An 18,041-nucleotide genomic window follows, 5' to 3' on the forward strand; every position below is an offset into this window, starting at 1 on the left:
TATACAATGTATGGTAAAATCTAAAAGATTAATCTATATATTAATTAATCGTTTAGATTTTAAATGCTCCTAGATTTAAACCTTATTCATGTTTAATGTGAGATATGTCATCAATAAATAAATAAAAATGTTGAGCACCTGATTCTCATATCATGATGTCTGCTTTAGTAGCCCTTTACCAGGAGAAAAAGAAATCTTTGCATGATTATAACAGTACTAGGGTCTCCCTATAATCAGCCCCTCCAAATGAGACACTGAGTATGGTTTATAACAAACGACTACCTATGAAAAGTTATTATACTTCCTCTGTGTATGTCCCTATGCTGCACAAGCATCTTTGAAAATATAAGTGGGATCAAATAAAAGTGCTACCAGCAAGAAAGAACGACGACATGGATGCCGCAGCTCATACCTTTGTTTTGAGTGTAAGGGGATGACGGCTGCGCGGAGGAGGGGAAAGAGAGACAACACTAAATGGCTTCAACTTTTGGACGTCATCCAACCTCCTTGGTGACCCGACTCCTTGTTAACCACTCCCCCTGGTGTTGCACTGAACAGTTTCCCCCCCAAGCCGGAACGGAAGTGCTAGGGGTGGTCGGAGCGGGTGTCGTGACGTCGTGCACAGCACAATGATGGCGGCTGCAGTGGCGGGGCAATTTGTGTTCCTACGGCCACGAGTCGGGCCGCTCCGCACGTTCCGCCGATTCCGGTACAAGAAGAAATGGGTGAGGAGGGAACGGGGAGGGTTATTACCCTGGGGCAGATCTTAGGAGCGAGTGAAGCTTATGCAGAAAACTATTTACTACTACTTATCACTTCTATAGCGCTACAAGGCATACACGGCGCTGTACACCAAACACAAAAAGACAGTCCCTGCTCAAAGAGCTCACAATCTAAATATGGAATGTTGCTAGTGGAATAGCAACATTCCATGTAGAATCTCAAATAGTAGCAACAGAATCTCCAATAGTAGCAACATTCCACGTAGAATCTCCAATAGTAGCAACATCCCATGTTCCACTGCACTAACCACTAGGCTACTCCTCCACTAGCAACTTTCCATGTAGAAGCCTGCCCTTGCAGATCAGCAACGCGGCTGCGCAGGCTTCTGTTTCTGTGAGTCTGACGTATGTGCAGGACGTCAGACCAGGGGCGTAGCCACGGGTGGGCCTGGACGGGCCCAGGCCCACCCATTTCCCCTCCAGGCCCGCCCATCCTTTGCACGCTGTCGCTGCCCTTTTGTCCTGCGGAGGCAGCGTTCAGCGTTTCCTTCCTACCCTGTCTTTTCCCCAAGCTCCACTGCATCGTCCCTGCAAGTGGAATCCTTCTTCTTTTCGGCCGTCACGCTGCGCTGCCGTTCACACAGGCAGCTTCGCTCCTCCCCCACGTCCATTCTGGCCCTCTCTGATGCACTTCCTGTTAGGGCCGGATGAACGCGGTGGGGGGGGGGGGGGGAGCAAAGCTGCCTGTGTGAATGGCAGCGCAGCGTGACGGCCGAAAAGAAGAAGGATTCCACTTGGGGCGATGCAGCGGAGCTTGGGGAAAAGACAGGGCAGGAAGGAAACGCTGCCTCCACGGGACAAAAGGGCAGCGGGAAGGTTGTGGATGGGCGGGCTGGAGGGAAAATGGCTGAGCTGCTGGGACATGGGAGGGAGAGGAGGAAGGGAGAGAGCTACTGGGACATGGGAGGGAGAGGAATAAGGGACTGGAGGGAAGGGAGAGAGCTGCTGGACATGGGATGGAGAGGAGGAGGGGATTGGATGGGAGAGAGCTACTGGACATGGGAGGGAGAGGAAGAAGGGACTGGAGGGAAGGGAGAGAGCTGCTGGACATGGGATGGAGAGGAGGAGGGGATTGGATGGGAGAGAGCTACTGGACATGGGAGGGAGAGGAAGAAGGGACTGGAGGGAAGGGAGAGAGCGGCTGGACATGGGATGGAGAGGAGGAGGGGATTGGATGGGAGAGAGCTACTGGACATGGGAGGGAGAGGAAGAAGGGACTGGAGGGAAGGGAGAGAGCTGCTGGGACATGGGAGGGAGAGGAAGAAGGGACTGGAGGGAAGGGAGAGAGCGTCTGGGACATGGGAGGGAGAGGAAGAAGGGACTGACGGGAAGGGAGAGCTGCTGGGACATGGGAGGGACTGGCGGGAAGGGAGAGAGCTACTGGACATGGGAGGGAGAGGAGGAAGGGGCTGGAGAGCTGCTGGACAAGGAAGGAAGAGGAAGAAGGGACTAGAGGGAAGAGAGCTGCTGGACATGGGAGGATAGGGAGAGAAAGAGGGGAGATGGATGATAGGATGCAGAGAGAAAGGGGAGAAACTAGAAGGATGTGGAGAGAGGGAGGAGACTGAACAGAAAAGGGTAGAGCGATAGACACTGGATAGAAGGAGAGGGGAGATAGAGACACTAGATGGAAGGATCAGGAGAGAGGGTAGATGAGTGGAAGGATAAGGAGAGAAAGAGGGAAGACACTGGATGGAAGGGTAGGGAGAAAAAGGAGACGCTGGATGCAAAAGAAAGAGGGGAGACACTGGAAGGATGGGGAGAGAAAGAGGGGAGCTGCTGGATGGAAAGAGGGAGAGGACAGAGTAGGGAAAGACTGGAGAATAAGAGGAAGGGGCATGTGGAGAACAAGGGTGAGGAAAAGATGAAAAGCCATAGGTGATGAACGGACAGGAAAACCCTGGCAAGAGAAAGACGAAGGAAAGCAGAATCTAGAGACTGGGAGCAACACAATGAGAAAAAGTAAATGGCCATACAACAAAGGTAAAGAAAATAATTTTATTTTTAATTTAGGATAAAGTAATATGGTACCTGTGTTAATAAAGTTTCAGAGACCAATACTTCCTTCCTTAGGTCAGGAGAGGATATCGTAACAGCATTATACTGACCTGAGGCAGGAGGTTTTGGCCTCTGAAAGCTCACTGAAAAGTGTGACTAAATTTTGCTGGGGGAGGGGGGTAGAGAGAAAATTTTGTGCCCACCCACTTTGGGTTCAGGCCCACCCAAAATTGGCAGTCTGGCTACGCCACTGCGTCAGACTGACAGAAACAGAAGCCTGCACAGCTGCGTTGCTGATCTGCAAGGGCAGGCTTCTAAATTACTACTACTACTTATCACTTCTATAGCGCTACAAGGCATACGCAGCGCTGTACACCATACATGAAAAGACAGTCCCTGCTCAAAGAGCTCACAATCTAAATATGGAATGTTGCTAGTGGAATAGCAACATTCCATGTAGAATCTCAAATAGTAGCAACAGAATCTCCAATAGTAGCAACATTCCATGTAGAATCTCAAATAGTAGCAACAGAATCTCAAGTAATAGCAACATTCCATGTAGAATCTCAAGTAATAGCAACATTCCAGAATCTCAAATAGTAACAACATTCCATGTTCCACTGCACTAACCACTAGGCTGCTCCTCCACTAGCAATATTCTATGTAGAAGCCTGCCCTTGCATATCAGCAATGCGGCCACGCAGGCTTCTGTTTCTGTGAGTCTGATGTCCTGCACGTAGACTCACAGAAGCCTGCCCGGCTGTGTTGCTGATCTGCAAGGGCAGGCTTCTACATTACTACTACTACTTATTATCACTTCTATAGTGCTACAAGGCATACGCAGCGCTGTACACCAAACACAAAAAAGACAGTCCCTGCTCAAAGAGCTTACTATCTAGATAAGACAGGTAAACAGAACAATTAAGGGTAAGGGAATATTTTATTTATTTATTTATTTGTTGCATTTGTATCCCACATTTTCCCACCTCTTTGCAGGCTCAATGTGGCTTACAATACATCATGAATGGTGGAAATATATTAGAAAATAGACATTTAGTATTACAGAAGGATCTTGGGTAACATGATAATGATAAAACATGATAGTAGTGTGACAAGCAAATATTGTAGGACAGTTCTGGATATATGTATAGGAGTTCACATTTGTTTATCTTTATGGTATACCTTGTTAAAGAGATGGGTCTTCAGTAGTTTGCGGAAGTTAGTTAGTTCATAGATCGTTTTTAAGCTGCGCGGCAGCGAGTTCCAGAATTGTGTGCTCAAGTAGGAGAAGGTTGACCCATGCGTTAGTTTGTATTTTAGACCTTTACAGTTGGGGAAGTGAAGATTGAGGAATGTGCGGGATGATTTTTTAGCATTCCTGGGTGGTAAGTCTATCAGGTCTGACATGTAGGCTGGGGCGTCTCCGTGAATGATTTTGTGAACTAGGGAGCATATTTTGAACGTGATGCGTTCTTTTAGTGGGAGCCAGTGTAGTTTTTCTCGTAGGGGTTTAGCACTTTCATATTTTCTTTTACCGAATATGAGTCTGGCTGCTGTGTTCTGAGCTGTCTGAAGTTTCTTGATTATTTGCTCTTTGCAGCCAGCATAGTGTGTGTTGCAGTAGTCCAGATGACTGAGTACCATCGACTGTACCAGGTTGAGGAAGACGGCCCTTGGGAAGAAAGGTCTCACTCTTTTTAATTTCCACATTGAGTGGAACATCTTCTTGGTTGTGTTTTTTGCGTGACTCTCAAGAGTTAGGTGTCGATCAATGGTAACTGCAAGAATTTTTAGTGTGTCTAAAATTGGAAGATTCAGTTTTGGTGTGTTAATGGTGGTGAATTTGTTCGTGTTGTGTTGAGAGGTGAGTATTAGGCATTGGGTTTTTTCTCTATTGAGTTTCAGCTGAAATGCATCCACCCATGAATGCATGATGTGTAGGCTTTGGTTGATGTCAGTGGAAATTTCCTTTAAATCTTGTTTAAATGGGATGTAGATCGTTACGTCGTCTGCGTATATGTATGGGTTGAGGTTTTGGTTTTGGTTTGATAGTAGTTTGGCCAAGGGTATCATCATTAAGTTGAATAAGGTCGGTGAGAGGGGGGTTCCCTGTGGAACTCCGCATTCAGGTATCCATGTGGCTGATGTAGTCGAATTAGATGTCACTTGGTACGATCGTGTGGTTAGGAGCCCCTTGAACCATAGGTGAGGTTAAGGACAGGGCAGGTGAGAAGTGGTTAGGAGTCAAAAGCAGTGGTAAAGAGGTGGGCTTTAAGTTTGGACTTGAAAACGGCCAAAGACGGGACCAGACGCACAGGCTCGGGAACTCTATTGCAGGCGTGGGGTGCAGCAAGACAAAAGGAACGGAGTCTAGAATTAGCAGTAGAGGAGAAGGGGACGGATAAGAGAGATTTATCTACAGAACGGAGTACCCGAGGGGGGGGGCGTAGGGAGAGACGAGAGTGGAGAGGTACTGGGGAGCAGCAGAGTGGATACACTTATAGGTCAGTAACCCTACAATGACCGGCGAGAGCTCACCCCCCCCCCCCTTTCCCCGGACTGCGGGACGCCCGAGGCCCTCTATGCTTCGGGTTTCTGGCGGAACCGGGGTTTATCATATCCCACCGCTCCCTCCTTGAACTCTCTTCCTAGCTTAGGCATATATCTTCTTTTAAGACTTCTTCAGATATGTTCTGAAAGGTTTTTAATTTTTAGGGAAATGTCCTCTTTTTCTTTTATGTGCTTATGACCAACACACCTGTGCAGATAACGAGAGAAATCATCTTTGGCCTGTTAGTCAATGGGGGTATTAAAGAGAGAGAAAGGCATTGCTGATCTCCTCTCGGTTCCCCTGCTGGTTGAATCTGTCAAAGGAATTTTGTTTGTGCAGCACAACTTTAAGTATATGTCATGCAAAGACTCGTCACACACGTATCTCAGAAGCCAGCCAAAGTTGTTGAAGGATATGCGCGCTTCTGAAAAGTACTCTTGGGCGCAGACTCGGTCAAACTCAAATTTTTTTTATTGATGATGAAATAAACATAACATAGTATGTAATGCATATCATGCAACTTCAACACTACAATTGTACGTCATTTATACGCAATAAACAGACCATCATCATTTCAAATCCGAAGTGTTTGAAAGTTGATTGTCTACTGCTGTACTGTAAGTCACTGTTTGATGTGTGTTCATTAACTAAAGGTTAATATATCTGAAAGGTATCAAATATCTGAAAGGTATTAATCCGCAAATGAACCTTTTCCGGAGATGGGAAGGCGGTAGAACTAGAGGGCATGAAATGAGATTGAAGAGGGGGAGACTCAAGAAAAATGTCAGGAAGTATTTCTTCACGGAGAGAGTGGTGGATGCTTGGAATGCCCTCCCGCGGGAGGTGGTGGAAATGAAAACGGTAACGGAATTAAAAAATGCGTGGGATAAACATAAAGGAATCCTGTTCAGAAGGAATAGATCCTCAGGAGCTTAGCCGAGATTGGGTGGCAGAGCTGGTGGTGGGAGGCGGGGCTAGTGGTTGGGAGGCGGGGATAGTGCTGGGCAGACTTACACGGTCTGTGCCCTGAAAAGGACAGGTACAAATCCAGGTAAGGTATACACAGAAAGTAGCACATATGAGACTGGATGGACCTTGCAGGTCTTTTTCTGCCGTCATCTACTATGTTACTATATGTCACTATGATTAAATATTTCTTTAGCAAAGGTAGCAATCATTTTTATTTTTTCTGCCCTCTTTTTTTTGTCTCCACAAATATGGTAACCCTAGCCCAGCCCGGAGCAGAAGTGTTTAAAGAAACAGCCTGACACCCAAATGCTCTGGATTTGGTGGCAGTGATTGAACCCTAACAGTGTGCAGTGGTACTACAGTGATTGTGGGAAGCGCTAAGTTAACGTGCCCCTCTTAGATGAGTCAGGGAGAGAAAGGGGGAGGGGATCACATTCTTTATGGTGGTGGTGGGACTTCCACAATGCAGAAAGGGGGGGGGGGGGGGGGGGGGGGGGGGGGGGGGGGGGGAGTCTTTATGCCCCAAGGGGCAGATAAAGAAACCTTGTCTTTGCACGGATGGCCAGCGCATTTCCTAAGACAAGGGTAACACCAAAGTTTTGCTCCCAGTGCAGTAACCAAATAGTATGCAAATAGGCTGAGAACAGAAAATATGCCCTATGATAGATGACAGGTATGTGAGAAAGTGGGATGTTTGACCAAGGCAAAACAAAACCTGGAGAGATGAATCTCAAGAACACTTGTTTATTGATGAAAAAAAGACTCGACACAAACGTTGTGTTTCGGCCGTAAGGCCTGCATCAGGAGTCTCGCTCAACGGTGTTCCGTTGGTCTCAAACGCCGACAAACAGCTGATGCGTGCGCTAGAGGACACGTAATGTGTTAGCCTGTGAAGTGGGTCTTTAAAAAGACCTTTTACAAAGGAACTTGCTCGTAGACGAATAGATTGTTCGCATGCAAGTTTGTGTCGAGTCTTTTTTTCATCAATAAACAAGTGTTCTTGAGATTCATCTCTCCAGGTTTTGTTTTGCCTTGGTCAGACATCCCACTTTCTCATATACCTGTGTTCTCCCATGGGGCGTTCGAGTTCTCCGCTTAACTGCGGATTTGTTTGAACATATATCTATGATAGATGACGACACCAGCTGATTCAAACATGTTTTCTATTTGTTTTATTTACTAGTAAAAAAGCCCCGTTTCTGATGCAAATGAAACGGGGGCTAGCAAGGTTTTCTTCTGTGTGCATGTGGGAGTGTGTGTGTCCCTGCCCTCTGCCCTCTCTCCCTTCCCCTGTGCTGTCTGTCCTCTCTGTCCCCTCCCCCCTCGGAGTCGAGTCCTTCAGTGTTAAGTTTCCTGCTCTGCTGTGTTTGTGTTACAGAGATAGTGAGGGCTTCTGCCCTCTCTCCCCGCCCCCCTCTGAGTCCTTCACTGTTACAGAGAGAGCGATTTGATTTCCTGCTTTGCTGTGTTTTCCTTCACTGTTTGTGTTACACAGAGAGCGAGGGCGGGGCAGACACTCATGGGGAAACAGGATACCTCTCCCCCTTCACACTTCCGGCTGGAGGCTTCATTTAGAACGTTGGTGGTGCCTTTTATATATAGAGATTTGTTGCATTTGTACCCCACATTTCCCACCTAATTGCAGGCTCAATGTGGCTTACATAGTACTGTGAGGTGTTAGCCACCTCCAGTGATGAAACAAATACAGAGTGATGTGGTAGAGAATGAGATGTATGTGTTACAGACACATATTAGAATCGAGAGAAGTTATATAATGTTCGTTGCAGGTTAAGCTTTTATTGTGTTGCTGAGTCTAGACTCATAAGTTGGATCAGTAAGGTATGCCTTCTCGAACAGGTCGGTCTTTAATGATTTCCGGAAGTTGAGGTGGTCGTGTGTTGTCTTTCTGGCTTTTGGTAATGCGTTCCATAGTTGCGTGCTTATATAGGAGAAGCTGGATCCGTGGATTGATTTATACTTTAGTCCTTTGCAGCTGGGGTGGTGAAGATTTAGGTATGATCGTGATGATCTAATTGTGTTTCTTTTTGGTAGGTCTATAAGGCCAGACATATAACCCGGGGGCTTCGCCACAGATAATCTTGTGGACCTGGGTGCAGATTTTGAAAGTAATACGTTCTTTCATTGGGAGCCAGTGCAGTTTTTCTCATAGCGATTTGGTGCTGTCAAATCACAATTTTCCAAGTATGAGCCTGGCTGCTGTGTTTTGACCTTAAAACTTCCAAATGGGTAGAAAAAGTGACGGTCAAAGCCAGAAGGATGCTTGGGTGCATAAAAAGAGGGTTGACCAGCAGTTGCTTTACGTAAATTGGTGCTTAGAGTTGTTTGTGCAGGAATGCTATTCTACACATAAATACTAGTACTGCAAAAACTGTATACACGTGTAACCCAGGTCTTAGGGCCAACGCGCTAGCTCCGCTCCAGTGTCCCAAAAAACCATTCGACCCGGGACACAGGTCCATAACATAACATAACATAACAATAAAATTTATATTCCGCTATATACTTTCCGGTTCAATACAGGTCACGGTAAAGAGACTAGTTATTTCTAGGAAATACATAAACAGTTGATACAAAGCAGACCTATTACACCTTATAAATCAGTTATAATTCAATACAAATTTCTTAAATAGGTTTTTAACCACTTTCAAAACTATTTATAATTAATCATGGAAGATAATATGCTTTGGATAGATTTGTCTAAACAAGCTGCCTGATAGGAAAAGAGAGTATCTAAAAGTTTATTCCTTTTCTTTAAATATTGTATTAATGGATCAGCAAATAAAGCTAACGATCTAGTGATTAGTTTTCTGTAACAAAACAAAATGATGCATAAGATATGAAGGGGCAAGACCGTATAAAATCTTGTACAGGAAACAATAAAATTTAAATCTTAGTCTCGCCTGTATAGGGAGCCAATGCAGTTTTCTATAGTATTGAGTAGAGAGGTGTGGTAGCCGTGTTAGTCCACTTTTAAAGGTAATCAATCGAAATAAAACATGAAAAGAAAATAAGATGTTACCTTTCTTATTGGACATAACTTAGTACATTTCTTGATTAGCTTTCGAAGGTTGCCCTTCTTCGTCAGATCGGAAAAAAGCAAATCTTGGCAGATGACATTATATATAAGTGAGACATCAAAGCATTTCAGTGACAGTTTAACAGGGTGGGGATGGAGGTGGATGGGTGAGACAGGGGGATATGCATGGAGACAGGAGAGTGACAAACAAAGCAGTACAATTTACAATTTTATGGCTTATAATGGGCTAGAAAGCCCAGATCTCTGTTAAGTCCTGTCTGGTTGGTGTCAAAATATTTAATCATTCTGACTTGTCTGGAATGTTTTTACGTTTGGGGAGCGTGCCAGGTGCCCTTGACCTGGATTGGCCACTGTCGGTGACAGGATGCTGGGCTAGATGGACCTTTGGTCTTTCCCAGTATGGCACTACTTATGTACTTATGTACTTATGACTTCAAAGGTCTTACCTTCCTGTATTGTTTTAAAGTTGCCTTTCAGGATTCTTACTGTGAAATCATATGCTCATCTTCCAATGTGGTATACATCATCCAGTGTAAAAAAATGTGACCAAGGATGCTATATTGGAGAAACAAGCCAGATGCTAAAAACAAGATTTAACTTACATAGACATCACATGAAAAACGCCATTGCCAGCCAGGATGCCACGCCTGTGGGGCAACACTTTACAAAAACAGAACACTGTACTAGTGATTTCATCTTATTTTCTTTTTCATGTTTTATTTTGTTGTATTTCTATTGATTACCTATAGTATTGAGAAACATATTTTGATAGTGAATAAATGAGGCGCAATTCTACATTTTGAACAGTCTGAAATTTCTTCAAAATCTGTTTAGATGCCCCTAAATAAATGATGGTTACAGTAATCTAAGGGGCTCTAAATCAAAGATTGTACTATAAGCTGAAAGCGAAAATATTTTCTCATATGTAAATTTTGCATCAAGAAAAAATCAGCTCATTGCGCATACCATCATAGGGAGTGGGTCAGTGGTCTGGAGTAGAGATCTGGAGCTTGGTAGGCTAGGAAAAACTAAATTTGGGGTAAATTCAGTCCATGAGCATGTATGCTTGCTCTTTCACTAAAAATCACTCTGTACTCCAGGAGCTTTGTAGAATTAAAAAAAATATATCTTTACTGGAACTTCTGCAACATTATTCAAAGTTGTTAAATCACAGGAGGATTGTGAAAACTTGCCAGGAGGACCTTACAAGATTGGGAGACTGGGCATCCAAATGGCAGATGACTTTTAATGTGAGCAAGTGCAAAGTAACATAGTAGATGACGACAGAAAAAGACCTGCACGGTCCATCCAGTCTGCCCAACAAGATAAACTCACATGTGCCATTTTTTGTGTATACCTTAACTTGATTTGTACCTGTCTTTTTCAGGGCACAGACCGTATAAGTCCGCCAAGCACTATCCCCGCCTCCCAACCACCAGCCCCGCCTCCCAACCACCAGCCCCGCCTCCTACCACCGATGCATGTGGGAAAGAGGAACCTGAACTACAGCTACATAATGCAAGGTTCCACATTAGGAGTCACTGCCCAGGAATAGGATCTAGGTGTCATCATTGATGATATGCTGAAACCCTCTGCTCATTGTGCAGCGGTGGCTGAAAAAGCAAAAGGAATTATTAGGAATGGAATGGAAAATAAAACTGAGAATGTTATAATGCCTTTGTATTGCTCCATGGTGCGATTGCATCTTGAATATTGTGTTCAGTTCTGGTCACCGCATTTCAAAAAAGATATAACAGATTTATTTATTTATTTATTTATTTCTTCCTATGTGCGCCGGTTTTGGCACTTGGCGCACACCAACCGGTGACCGTCCGTGTAGCGCGTGAGTCTTTACCACTAGATCAATGGATGGCATTAAGGTTGGTTTTGGGCACACACTGGTTTTAGTTTATACCTCAGGCCCTTTTCCCATCCCATTAACAAAAAAAAAAAAAACCCAAAACATTTTTTGTAGATGCAGTAAAAACTGGCCCAGGACGAGCCCAATACACGTGCCTACACTGCTGCAGACCACGGTTTACCGTGGCTTAGTAAAAGAATCCCATAATGTAGATGTTACCACTTTCTGTGCTACCTGCCTTCAAGAAGTTAAATCTCAGATAACCCAGTCCAAACTGCACCATGTCACAGACAACCCCAACTGTGCCCACTAAAGCCATCATATGCCCATTCCAGTTACTCTTCCTGAAGAGATCAAGGAACACTGGAAAATACGAGCATAGCAGAATAGAAAACTGTCCTCCTACATCTCGACCCACCTTTTTCCAAGGTGGAAGAGCATACGGGCTGCTGCAGTATCAGGATTTTAAAGCCACTTCCAGAGGTGGGGTCTTGGGGGGGGGGGGAGACTTTTTTTTTTTTTTAATCGTTTATTCCCTGTGTAGGAGCTGGGGAGACGGGGTAAGAACACTATAGCACCAGAGACTGAAGCAGGGCTGGGCAGGAGAGTCTGTTAAATGATGGAGCTTATGCCACAAAGCTGAACCTTTTTTTTTTTTTTTTAATAAATCTGAGACTTGAAGACAAATATTTATTTATTGGGATTTATTTACCGCCATTTTGAAGAAATCCACTCAAGGCGTTGTACAATAAGAATAAATCAAACATGAACAATAGACAATTACAGCATCTTCCCTTACGCTCCTACCCGTAACCTCCGCTCACAGGACAAATCCCTCTTCTCAGTACCCTTCTCCACCACCGCCAACTCCAGGCTCCGCCCTTTCTGCCTCGCCTCACCCTATGCTTGGAATAAACTCCCTGAGCCCATACGCCAAGCCCCCTCCCTGCCCATCTTCAAATCCTTGCTCAAAGCCCACCTCTTCAATGTCGCTTTTGGCACCTAACCATTGTACCTCTATCCAGGAAATCTAGACTGCCTCAATCTTGATTGACTGCACTTTTTGTCCTTTAGATTGTAAGCTCATTTGAGCAGGGACTGTCCTTCTTTGTTAAATTGTACAGTGCTGCGCAACCCTGGTAGCGCTTTAGAAATGTTAAATGTAGTAGTAAAAATATTCAAATAACAATACAAAGTATGGCATAGTATATTACTTACAATGTCGACACAATACGTAATAGAACATTTTAATTGACAGTGTAGGGTATAAGCAAAGATGGAACAAAGAGCTAGCCTTACAGATGTACAGTAATTTTTCTTGTGAAAACAAGGCTGTGATGCCTTTTTTTTTTTCACATTCCTTTTCACAGTTTTTGCATCAATGAGCCACTTTGCATATAAGTGACTCAGAGCAGACCATTTATGGCAAATTTCCTTGGTGTTGCCATGTGTACAGGGCAATTTCAGAGGGCTGCGAGGAGTGGGGGATGAGACGCCAGAGAACATGGGGCGGTGGGACAGGGAAGGCTGCTGGTGTGCGGCGGCTGCAGCGGGGTGGTGGTAGGAGGGAACAAGCTGCAGGAGCATCGGGGAGGGAGGGGGCGGTGGTGGGAGAGGGAGATATGTGCGGGATGGAGGAAGAGTCTGGGAGAGAGTCACGAGGTAGTAGGAAGGAAAAGGCTGTCGGTGGGGGGGGGGGGGGGTGGTGGGAGAGAACATGGGGCAGCTGGAGAGAAAAAGCTACGGGGGAAGAAGTGGAGGAGAGAGGAGGCCCTGAAAATAGAGTTCAGAGCACAGGCAGAGGAACAGAACCAGAGACAGGGAATAAGATGATTAGAAAAATAAAATCGCCGGACCACAAATGTAAGAGAAATGAGTTTATTTTCAGTTTAGTAACTGGAGTGGCCTAGTGGTTAGAGCACCGGTCTCGCAACCCAGAGGTGGCCGGTTCAAATCCCACTGCTGCTCCTTGTGATCTTGGGCAAGTCACTTAACCCTCCATTGCCTCAGGTACAAACTTAGATTGTGAGCCCTCCTGGGACAGAGAAATATCCAGTGTACCTGAATATAACTCACCTTGAGCTACTACTGAAAAAGGTGTGAGCAAAAAAAAAAATTATCTACCAAATTTGACTGCGTTCAGACTTTCATTACTGTGAATTGTAGTTTTGTTAAGAGACTTTACAGACATGCATCTTTGTGCAGAAAATTATCACATTTCAGGCATTTTGCTGTTTTTTTTTTTTTTTTACATGATGTGTACTTTTGTGAAGTTCTTTGCATTTTAGTACAGGGAGGCCAGAGTGAGCATGTCAGAGTGAGTTATGAAATTAGCCTCCTATCTACTATAAACATATGAATCTGACACTTTAAAATCATGGAAATCATTTACAAGTGAGAAAATTGAAGTTTAATTTTGTTCTGTAGTCTGACTTAATTTTCTTTCCACCCCAAAGGCAGCCACCCTTCCCAGGATCCCGTGTACCAGACTGGCTCTGCAGAATTTCGACATGAACTATGGCCTGCAGTTTGGGGATCGCTGGCCCTCCATCCGCATCAGCCTCCTGTCGGAGCAGAAGTACTGTGCTCTGATAAACAATTTCGCACAGTCGGAGAAGGTTATAGAGAAGCTGGAACTTTTAACCGCCAGGGATTTTATCTACGAATCCTGCAGGAGAAGTTTAGCACCGGAGTTGGCGATTGCTGCTGGTTCCTCACCTGAAGAACCTAGAAGGGGGTGTTTGGATGTCCAGGATGAAGAGCTAAGACAGCAGATGACTTTAGCTGGTGATGGTGCAGCGAATGCACAGGCAGCGTTGTTACAGTCTCCACTCGACTATCCCAGCATTAAGTGCTACACGTTTGGCAAGGGAGATATTAGTCGATTCTCTCCAGCAAGGTGGACTATGGTATTACTCTGAACGTTTTAGCTAGAGCCATGCATGAAAATAAAGGAATCCCTGTTCAGAAGGAATGGATCCTCAGAAGCTTAGCGGAGATTGGGTGGCAGAGCCGGTGGTGGGTGGCGGGGCTAGTGCTGGGCAGACTTCTACGGTTTGTGCCCTGAAAATGGCAGATACAAATCAAGCAACACTGGGCCTTCAAGACCGTGTCGGGTCTTTGTAATAATAAAGGACGGCTGTTATTGCTCTCTTGAAGGCCAAGTGTTGCTTTTTTGTGTGTATTGTATGCTTGTATGCTGCAAAACCCTCTCTTCTGTGCCTGTAGATACAAATCAAGGTCAGGTATACACATAAAGTAGCACTGAGTTTATCTTGTGGGCAGACTGGATGGACCGTGCAGGTCTTTCTCTTCCGTCATCTACTATGAATAGATAGGGATGGGCTGGAGTGTAAATTTTAAGGGGCTTCGACATTAGCTTCAGAACTTTTAGTACAAGAAGAGTGCTGGGCAGACTTTTACGGTCTGTGCCCTGAGAAAGGCAAGGACAAATCAAACTCAGGTATACGTATAAAGTATCACATACCATGTAAAATGAGTTTATCTTGTTGGGCAGACTGGATGGTCTTTATCTGCCGTCACTTACTATTTTACAATGTTACTCTTTGGGGTTCTACGTGGAATGTTGCTACTAATTGGGATTCCGGAATCTTGTAACTCTTTAGGATTCCAGAATCTTCAGAACTTAGTACAAGAACAGTGCTGGGCAGACTTCTAGGGTCTGTGCCCTGAGAAAGGCAAGGACAAATCAAACTCAGGTATACGTATAAAGTATCACATACCATGTAAAATGAGTTTATCTTGTTGGGCAGACTGGATGGTCTTTATCTGCCGTCACTTACTATTTTACAATGTTACTCTTTGGGGTTCTACGTGGAATGTTGCTACTAATTGGGATTCCGGAATCTTGTAACTCTTTAGGATTCCAGAATCTTCAGAACTTAGTACAAGAACAGTGCTGGGCAGACTTCTAGGGTCTGTGCCCTGAGAATGGCAAGGACAAATCAAACTTGGGTATAAAGTATCACATTCCATGTAAAATGAGTTTATCTTGTTGGGCAGACTGGATGGACCGTACAGGTCTTTATCTGCCGACATTCACTATGTCTATGTCACTATGTGGAACTTTGGAAGGCTAAGTGCTTTGAAAATATGCCTCTTTACCTGCTAAAGAGAGAAAAAAGCTTTATAGTAGATGACAGCAGACAGAGACCAAAATAATCCTCCTATCTGCCCAGTCCATATGGTAAAGTTATTGTTGTCTTACTAGGGATCTCCCCTGTTTGTTTCACACCTCTTTGAACCCTGCCTGTTGCTATTTTCTTCTCCTTACTGGGAGGGCTTTCTAGGCATCCACCACCTTTTTTTCCATAAAAAATGATGTCCTGACGTTTTTCCTGAGTCTGCGTCCTAGAACTTCAGATCATGACCCCTAGTTTTATAGATTTCTTTCCTGTGGAAAGGTTCCCTTCTTGTACATTTTTCTTTCCTCCATCTCTCCTATGTGCATCCTCAAGCCTCATCTCTTGTGTCTTTTGGTGTAAACGTTGCACTGTGTCGATTTGTCATTCTCTGGCTTGAGATGTGGCCTCTAGAACTGAACACAGTATTCTAAGTCGCTGCTTCTCAGCCCTGTTCTGGAGGCCCACCTGGCCAGTCAATGAATATGCAGGGGATAGATTTGCATGCAGCAGGTGACCAGTGTATGCAGATTTATTTATGCATATTCATTGCACTAATCCTGAAAACCTGACTGACTAGGTGTAGAGGCTGACCACATTTCGGTTTCAGATATGGTGTCAGATGCATGCGGCTCAAAATCCTTTTTTCTCCCTAGTTTCAGCTGAAAGGTTTTTAAAATTTTTGGCTATGTTTTTAGCTTCAGCTGAAAATGATCATGTGTTTTCGATGGAAGACAAAAATGTGTGCTTTGTCAGGTTTGTCCCCTCTCCCTCCTCCAAGTGCCTGCCCCCCTAGGCCTATCTAGGTGTGTAGTTGGGGCAGAAGCAATCCTCAGGCTGTATCTCATCTGGCCCATGACTTTGTCCATTTTCTGTTTTTTTTTCTAGTGTTACAGACTCTGGGGCCCTTTTACTAAGCGCGTAAGGCTCTACGCGTTCTAATATAGAGTTACTGCGTGGCTACCGCGTGGCTCTTGTGGTAGTTTCATTTTTGGCGCATAGGTCATTACCGCGTGAGACTTTACCGCTAGGTCAATGGCTGGCGGTAAGGTTGCAGTCCCAAAATGGACACCCGGCAGTTTTCATTTTGCCATACGTCCATTTTCGGCAAAAATTGAAAAAAAACCAGCCATTTTTTTATAGGTGCGCTGAAAATTATTCTTCGCATGCCCAAAACCCACACCTACACTATCACATGCCATTTTTCAGCACACCTTAGTACATAAGTATTGCCATACTGGGAAAGACCAAAGATCCATCAAGCCCAGCATCCTGTTTCCAACAGTGGCCAATCCATGTCACAAATACCTGGCAGAAACCTAAATAGTAGCAACATTCTATGTAGAACCCCAAAGAGTAGCAAGATTCCATTCAGAATCCCAAGTACATAAGTGTTGCTATACTGGGACAGACCAAAGGTCCATCAAGCCCAGCATCCTGTTTCCAACAGTGGCCAATCCAGGTCACAAATACCCGGCAAGATCCCAAAAATGTACAAAACATTTTATACTGCTTATCACGGAAATAGTGGATTTTCCCAAGTCCATTTAATAATGGTCTATGGACTCTTCCTTTAGGAAGCCGTCCAAACCTTTTTTAAACTCCGCTAAGCTAACCGCCTTTACCACGTTCTCTGGCAACGAATTCCAGAGTTTAATTACACGTGGAGTGAAGAAACGTTTTCTCCGATTCGTTTTAAATTTACTACATTGTAGCTTCATCTGTTTCATAAATGATATACTCTTGTCAGTTATTGACAGCCTTTCTGTAAGGTCACCTTTAGTATTTATGTAGCATTTCCACCTTATCACCCTCCACACATTCCTGCATGACACTCTTCAGTTGTACAATTCCACCTCTGGGCTTCCTCCCCTCCCTGACCTACCTGGAAAATACCTTGTCACCTCATTCTCCTTCATTACTGATGAACCACATACACACAATAATGAATGACTAGGTTTTCTTCCCTGTTTGCATCTGTTTTGAGATACTCCCAGGCCCCCCCCCCCCCCCCCCCCCCCCCCCCCCCCCCCCGCTCCTCCTTGAGGTACTTCCCCCATTTTACCACAGTCAGTCTTTTTCAAATCCAGGATTTTGAGCTTGGTGTGGCTCATCTGATGGTCTCAGGCATTAAAGACACTGTCTCCGTCCCCCTCATGAATCCTATCACTGTTACTACTTCTGACAGATTCTGCAGACGGGTTAATCCAGTTCACACTGGCAGGTTAAAGTCTCCAAGAAACACCCCCACTCCTTTCATTCCCACCTTCTGGATGTGTGTGACCAGGTCTCTGTCTGGTGCATATAAAAGGGCCGTCCCTCTTTCTAAGACAAAAACCCCTTCCCCTTTTTCTGCATCGGTCATTTTTATCTTAGTTTTGACATAAAGAGCAGTACTCCTTCGTACACCCTTCTGTTCCCAACCACTGCTGTTTTGTGACCAGTCTGCATCGCTCTCTTCTTCCCCGCCCCCCCCCCCCCACCCCACTGCTGACAGCAGTTACTTCTTGCCTCTCCAGCTGTTAACCTGGGTACAGAAGTTAGGTGATTGCATGACTGGGGCCTGGGATTTTCCAACCCTGGTGCCTGATACAGAGATGTCTGTAGAGTGTAATTCCTATACTGCAGACAGCTTACATTTTGTCCTTAATACGCTTGTGATTCCAGTGAAGTTTTGAAG

At 44.8% G+C, this 18,041-nt stretch overlaps 1 protein-coding gene across 1 annotated transcript in view; it reads left to right on the top strand.

The window, feature by feature from the left end:
• The first annotated feature begins 602 nt into the window (after window positions 1-602).
• NSUN4 (NOP2/Sun RNA methyltransferase 4) overlaps window positions 603-18,041 on the top strand; it is a 36,085-nt gene continuing 18,646 nt past the window's right edge. The window contains exons 1-2 of the mRNA XM_030207318.1: window positions 603-725; window positions 13,676-14,118. Of these exons, the coding sequence (XP_030063178.1) occupies window positions 630-725; window positions 13,676-14,118 (539 nt within the window). The 5' untranslated portion in view covers window positions 603-629. The remainder of the gene's footprint in view (window positions 726-13,675; window positions 14,119-18,041) is intronic.

Source organism: Microcaecilia unicolor, chromosome 6, assembly GCF_901765095.1.
Source record: "Microcaecilia unicolor chromosome 6, aMicUni1.1, whole genome shotgun sequence".
In the NCBI taxonomy this organism is placed as follows: Eukaryota; Metazoa; Chordata; class Amphibia; order Gymnophiona; family Siphonopidae; genus Microcaecilia; species Microcaecilia unicolor.